The sequence below is a fragment of the Oncorhynchus gorbuscha genome, linkage group LG06 (genome assembly GCF_021184085.1).
Source record: "Oncorhynchus gorbuscha isolate QuinsamMale2020 ecotype Even-year linkage group LG06, OgorEven_v1.0, whole genome shotgun sequence".
Classification (NCBI taxonomy): domain Eukaryota; kingdom Metazoa; phylum Chordata; class Actinopteri; order Salmoniformes; family Salmonidae; genus Oncorhynchus; species Oncorhynchus gorbuscha.
The window spans coordinates 76,436,844-76,444,195 of NC_060178.1; the positions used below are offsets into that span (position 1 = coordinate 76,436,844).

Here is a 7,352-nt window from a genome sequence, read left to right on the forward strand (position 1 = left end):
GGCCATATACCACACCCCCTTGGGCCTTATTACTTAAAAATACAACACCTCCTCAGGCCTTACTGCTTAATCATAACATGTGTCAATAGACTGTGGGATCCAATGACTTACAAGGTCGTTTGGACAAATCATGATTTCGCAGGTGTTCAAAACATTCAAATTCCGATAGGGGAGGGGATATTTCGCCCATAGACTTGACTGTAACTTGGGAACAGATGGGGGTGGAGCTACCGCCCTGGATCTGTTCCTCATTGTAGTGTCCTTTTCTAACACGTCTTCCCCTAGGACTTAATGTAGCATCTGGCGCAATTACGTAAGATTTTAGTTCTGTGTTTCAGAGATTATGTTGCTACAGACAGTGGCACGTGCATGTGCATGCACACAGCCACATAAAACACACACACAGCCACATAAAACACACACACATACAGCCACATAAAACAGACATGCACAAACACACACACAGCAAAATAAAACACACCACATAAAACACACACTCACATCATTTGGATATATACTATATAAACAAAAGTATGTGGACACCCCTTCAAATGAGTGGATTCGACTATTTCAGCCACATCCGTTGCTGACAGGTGTATAAAATCGAGCACACAGCCATATAATCTCCATAGGAAAACATTGGCAGTAGAAGGGCCTTACTGAAGTGCTCAGTGACTTTCAAGGTGGCACTGTCATAGGATGCCACCTTTCCAACAAATGTATGCCCTGCTAAAGCTACCCTGGTCAACTGTAAGTGCTGTTATTGTGAAGAGGAAACATCTAGGAGCAACAATGGTTTAGCTGCAAAGTGGTAGACAGCCACACAAGCTCACTGAGCGGGACCGCCGATTGCTGAAGCGAGCAGTGCGTAAAAAATGTTTGTGCTCGGTTGCAACACTCACTACGGAGTCGGGAGCTTTATGAAATGGATTTCCATGGCCGAGCAGCCGGACACAAGCCTAAGATCACCATGTGCAATGCCAAGTGTCAGCTGGAGTGGTGTAAAGCTTGCAGCCATTGGACTCTGGACCAGTGAAAACGCGTTCTCTGGAGTGATGAATCAAGCTTCAATATTTGGCAGTCAAACAGACAAATTTGGGTTTGGCGGATGCCAGGAGAACGCTAGCCAGACTGCGAGCCAGGCCTAATTGGTGGATGAGGAATAATGGTCTGGGGCTGTTTTTCATGGTTTGGGCTACGCCCCTTAGTTCCAGTGATGGTGAATCTTAATGCTACGACATGACATTCTAGACGATTCTGTGCTTCCAACTTTGTGGCAACAGTTTGGGGAAGGCTCTTTCCTGTTTCAGCATGACAATGCCACCGTGCACAAAGCGAGGTATATACAGTATTGATTTGTTGAGATCGGTGCGGAAAAACTTGACTGGCCTGCACAGAGCCCTAACTTAACCCCATCAAACACCTTTGGGATGAATTGGAAAGCTGAACGCAAGCCAGGCCTAATCGCCCAACATCAGTGTCCGACTTCACTAATGCTCTTGTGGCTGAATGGAAGCAAGTCCCCACAGCAATGTTCCAACATCTAGTGGAAAGCCGTTTCCAGAAGAGTGGAGGCTGTTATAGCAGCAAAGGAGGGACCAACTCCATATTAATGCCCATTATTTTGGACTGAGATGTTCGACAAGCATGTGTCCACATACACTACATGACCAAAAGTTTTTGCTGTACTTGAAACACTTAACATTGCCCACCACCTAGTGGTCAAAACAGTCCTACACCAGGGCTATTCAATAACTGACCCTAGGGCTGGGGAACTACTACCCATATAGCCGTATGATGTCATATTTGCAGAGGACTTGTAATTACTATTAAAATGTCCGTTATTTAATTATTGGTGTTTTCAAGACAACTGGGAACTAAAAAAATGAGGTAAAATCATGACGCCAGTGATCTTCAAACCGGAAAGTCAGAGCTCTAGAAAGAGGCAAGAGTTGCCGACTTTTGATTTGATTTGACTTCGTCGGAGCAACATTTTTTGTCTTCAACACACTGAAGTCGGAGATTTCCGAGTTCCCAGTCGTTTCGAACGCGACAAACCCAAGCATGTGTTTTTTTTCTCCCAGAGGAAGATTCGGACGTGATTAACCTGCCCCCTGTAACTCTTTTTTTTGTTTTGTTTTTGCCGCCGTTATGACTGAAGCCTTGAGGCTTTTCTATGCTGCATCAAAACAACTAAGTACTTGTAAATCTCTGACTTCAAACTTCAGTGCATTCAAGACAAATGAAAACTCCGGGGGAAAAACGAGTTCCGACTGGGACTTTTTTTTAACGATCATACAAATTGGAAAAGTCGGAAACACCATCTCTAGAGCTCCGACTAGAAGATCACTGACTACCTTGTTTTTTTCTCAGAAAAAGGATCTAAAGAGAAGATTATCTCTGTGACTGTGATTAAAAAAGAAAAGGAAGATTCTTCAATGTATGCAGTGTTTCCAAGCGTGACATTGAACACACCTGGGAAAATAGATTGTAGTATGTGGAGTCTTTCTTTTCGTTTTATTGAACATACTGTGTACACTCTAATCTCCAACACCTGCTCAAAGCAACTGGATGTGTGGATATTCCTCTCTGTGTTTATCTCCGTCTTTTGAAGGGGTTGGGAATGGGATAAAGCAGAAGACAAATTTGTTGGACATTCGTGTACTTTTGTTATCAATGTGATCACAACCATGTGAACCCATGTGTACAGACAAAACAGGCAGAACAGCATAATCCTCATCATAAGGAACTTTATTGATCTTGCTGTAACAGTGTCCACTGGCATTGAAATTTCTCAAAAAAAATGAAGTTAATTCAAATTAGAACAGCAGTTAGGTTTGTAGTTTCAAATCTCTTTTGCGACAAAATACAAACCATTCATGTAGCTCATTCAAATGTATTTAGTCATTATCGGATTATGTATAACATTTAGAATAGCCTGAAATATAGAAATTCATTTTCTCCTTTCATTTTGCAAATCTATCAAACCATCACCACAAACGGGAAGCCAAAGTATTCCAAATGGTAAATCTTTATAAAATCCTTTACCAGAAAGACCCAAAACACAACATAAAGTCAGGCTTGTATTGGTGATGGATAGATATTCAAGGCTTGGAATGATGATGAAATTCTCAGCTAATCAGAATTTAATCAGTCACATCATCCCTTATGAGTTTAATTGCTGGTAACTAACGGACTACAAAACAGGCAGGTAAGAGCATATCCAATATTTTTTTTTTATGAACATTTTACCTAAACAATGACAAAGGTTCTGAAAAGGATAAGTAACATCAATCTAAGGCCAGTACTTTGCTCTACAAAGTAGTACAAGTAGTAGATGTTGTACAGTTTCTTAGGCCCCATTATAAAATGTCTAAAGCAGTAAAGACAGCTTTGTTTACAGTGTGCTCTGGTATTAAGGACACATACAGAAATACAGAATGGTAAGTTTAGATTACTGCATTGACTTGGGCGTCTACATTTTGTTAATGGTTAAGAATATCTCTGGTTACCTTTAGACCCTTTTGCTTGTTGTGTGGCTGAAGTACATACAATACATATACGGCAGTTAGTAACCCTGAGACCTATTCAAATAGACCTGCAGTCTTCCGCTAGGTCTCAGGGTTAGCCATAGCCTGGTAGCCCAGTCAGTTTGTATTGTAGCCAACTCCTCTTTGTGTTGTTTCATTGTCATGCCAAACTATGGCTTGACAACGATAGATGAGTTGGCAACAACACATGCAGGCTACATTCCAATATCCACACTACCATACCACTTAGGATGCATGTCAAATACATTGCTTCATTCTAAGTGGTATGCTAGCATGGACATTGAAACAGAGCCACAGTATGGGGCCAAGTTGGCCGTACAGTTAACGTATTACATGGTATAGTTTATCTGCGTGGTTTACATACATCACACCCAGTGATGGCGAGACAGAGAGCGAAAGAAGATGGCTGCTGTGGGTGATGTGAGAGCTCACAACATTGGTTTCTACAAGCCAAGCCACTGGCACACAGCACAGGAACCAGGTTTGTTTCTTCTTCTGTTGTTCCGGTGTGGTTCCTCAGGTGAGGTCAGATGTCCATCTCAAACTGAGCATCCTCACCTTTAAAACACAAGAACACAAATACAATGTCATCTGTACTCTAAAGCAAGGGGTGTAATACCTTTGTTATTACTAATTTGACTCAGGGGTTCCATGATAAAACATGGTTGACATGGACTACAGAGAGAGAGCATGTTGTATGGCATGACAACAGTAGTCAGAGGATATGGCACAAACTGACCGGTGGCTGTCTTGCCATGACTGTTGTGGGGTTTGATGTGGTTGTTGGCCTCGTTCCTTCTGTTCTCGGTCAGGACGTTGAGGCTGGTCACCCCGGGGATGATGGGCAGGTGGGCCGGGGGGGTCTGGGCGATGGGGGAGTTACGCCGGTCCAATAGGAACTTACGGTCGTAGATGATCCTGGTCCCTATGATAGAGGAGAGTGATTATTTAATAACATCTTTGACATATTAGTTACAACCATCAAATGTATAGAAATGCAGTAACAACAGATATATTACAAACCTGCTTTAAAGAACTGGTAAACCATCATGTCGATAATAACACGCTGATTATATTGCATCGATTCATCTGTTTTCTTGTTTTTGCAAATGTCATCATTACAATGGAGGCAGCAAACAAACAAAATGATGCACCAATTCACTAATCTGTGAATCGAAAGGGGAATAGCATAAACCTGTTTAGTTCGTTACATATTTACTGTAAATACCCATTTTAATCAAAAGATGGCGTGTCATGTACAACATGGCCTAGGCAACTACATCAGATGCTGGGATAATTGTTTACAGTATCGTCAAAGAAAAAGCTGTAAACAAAAAGCAGAGGCCTTAGCTTTCGATAAACATTATTTCTATAAAAGTGCAATATTTATTTAAATGCAAAAGCACTGTCTAGGAAATGAAATTGAGATACTTCCTCAAACCAGCCATGCATGTATGAATATATGAATACATTGTAACTACCTACAGTGCCTTCAGAAAGTATTCACACCCCTTCACTTTTTCATTTTGTTGTGTTACTACGGAAGTTCAGAGAGATCATATGAATAAAATAAATACCCCCGTTATGTTGAGATCCCAACTTATTTATCTCATGATCACAAAAGTTGTTTTGTCAAGATCACAAGATTAACTCTATAAATAGGAATAGAGGCATTGATGATAGATTGACAGTATGGCTGAGGAGGCAGAGCCCATGATGGATCAGCGCATGTTTTTATTGATTGCTACACTAAGGGATGGTACATTTCATCCTAACATCATGCTTTCATGTGTTTGGTGCTCATTATCAGTTTATAAGTTAGAATGTTAACAAGCTAAATGTCCCTTATCTTGAGCCAAGAGCTCATGGGGCATTTAATCCTTCATGGGGCAACTAAGCCCTAAACGATGCCTAACAGGGAGCCCTGTCTCCCAGGCTGTATGCCACCCCCAAGACCACAGCCAACCGCATGGAAGCAACAATGCAGCTAACTTGGCTAGTCTTGTGAGCGAGCTAGATAGTCTTGATACAGTGGGGCAAAAAAGTATTTAGTCAGCCAATAAATTAATTAAAAATCCTACAATGTGATTTTCTGGATTAACTACAACATTGTAGTTACTCCACAATAATAACCTAAATGACAGAGTGAAAAGAAGGAAGCTTGTACAGAATTAAAAAAATTCCAAAACATGCTTCCTGTTTGTAATAAGGCACTAAAGTAAAACTGCAACTTTTTTTACTTGGTCTTGAATAAAAAGCATTATGTTTGGTGCAAATCCAATACGTCACTGAGTACCACTTCATATTTTCAAGCATGGTGGTGACTGAATCATGTTATGGGTGTGAATGTCATCGACAAGGACTCGGGAGTTTTTTTAATGATAAAAATAAATGGAATAGAGCTAAGCACAGGCTAAATCCTAGAGGAAAACCTGTTTCAGTGTGCTTTCCAACAAACACTGGGAGACAAATTCACCTTTCAGCAGGACAATAACTTAAAACACAAGGCCAAATATACACTGGAGTTGCTTACCAAGACGACATTGTATGTTCCTGAGTGGCCTAGTTAAGGTTTTGGACTTAAATTGGCTTAAAAATCCATGGCAAGACATACAAATGGCTGTCTAGCGATGATCATCAATCAACTTGACAGAGCTTGAAGAATTTGCAAATATTTTACAATCCGGTTGTGTAAAGCTCTTAGAGACTCCTCCGAAAGACTCACAGCTATAAATCGATGCCTAAGGTGATTCTAACACGTTTTTTTTTTGAAATCTTGAAATCTTATGTAATGAAGATATGTTTTATTTTTCATTATAATATGTATATATAGTTATTTTTTATATTCGAAATTGAATTCCACTTTAACAGAGTATTTTGTAATTTTCAAATGACATTGAAATCCATTTTAATCTCACCTTGTAACAATTGTATTTGAAAAAGGCAATGTGATTGAATACTTTCTGAAGGCACTGTAATAAATAACATATTGCACTGTTACAAATGTAGCCATCATGACTCAGAATCATTGCGTTGAACACCAACCAATCACATTGCCAAAGGTGACGGCAGGGTCCGGGTAAACCTTTGTTTTTGAACGCTTGGGGATGCCTTGACATGCTAGCTACTGTAGGCCACAATGCACGACAGTGCATAGCGAAATGGCGACAGTTGCTTAAACACACATATCATTAATAAGGTACAATTTATCGGTTCGGGTTGATTTTACCTCCCGGAGTAGTTGAAAATAAAGTGCCTCCAGGGGTGGTGCAATAATCATGAGGTAGCTGCGTTCTATCGTTGATCAACACCGTCCTGGTTGGAATGGCCCTGCTTTCGCTAAGCTGACGACTGGTAGATGACGACATTTCACCCCCGGTTTAGTGACTGGTCAGACGGTGTTGCAATCTGTAGGTGGTTGATGCCTAACCTGACGGACGGTGGAACCCAGGGCCTTTTCCCTTTCTATCTTATCTCTTCCCAAGGCTTTCTTGTCGCTCCTCTCTTCCACCCAGCCGTCAGTACATCCCCACTCTCTCCGCCAGGCAGAAAAAACAACAACACAAGCAGACCGGATATGATGTCAATGGACGACAGCCACCACACGTGTTTAGAAAGAAAAGTATTATATATATATATATTTTTAAAGTTATTTGATGTAGATTAAGGCCATATAGACCATGGTTCGCCAATTGGCGGCCCGCAGGTGATTTTATTGGGCCCCCCGAAAGTATATATATATATATATATATTTTTTTTTTCTTTCAGCAAATCAGATCCAAGTGATTTTAAGTTTGGAAA

At 40.7% G+C, this 7,352-nt stretch overlaps 1 protein-coding gene across 1 annotated transcript; it reads right to left on the minus strand.

Annotated features, from left to right (window-relative positions):
* Positions 1-2,733: 2,733 nt before the first annotated feature.
* On the minus strand, positions 2,734-7,122 carry LOC124038339 (eukaryotic translation initiation factor 4E-binding protein 2-like). Its single transcript, XM_046354104.1, has 3 exons — positions 6,781-7,122; positions 4,291-4,476; positions 2,734-4,109 (listed from the first exon to the last, which is right to left on the minus strand). The coding sequence occupies exons 1-3, from the start codon at positions 6,917-6,919 to the stop codon at positions 4,078-4,080; spliced, it is 357 nt and encodes a 118-aa protein (XP_046210060.1). The 5' UTR covers positions 6,920-7,122; the 3' UTR covers positions 2,734-4,077.
* Between the last annotated feature and the right edge of the window lie 230 nt (positions 7,123-7,352).

Bases quoted from the DNA above. Each gene is read 5' to 3' on its own strand.
- LOC124038339 (XM_046354104.1), bottom strand. From the start codon at position 6,919: ATGTCGTCATCTACCAGTCGTCAGCTTAGCGAAAGCAGGGCCATTCCA. The intron at 4,477-6,780 runs GTAAAATCAACC...CCTCTATCATAG, and splicing joins ATTTTCAACTACTCCGGGAG to GGACCAGGATCATCTACGAC. The intron at 4,110-4,290 runs GTCAGTTTGTGC...TGTGTTTTAAAG, and splicing joins TCATGGCAAGACAGCCACCG to GTGAGGATGCTCAGTTTGAG.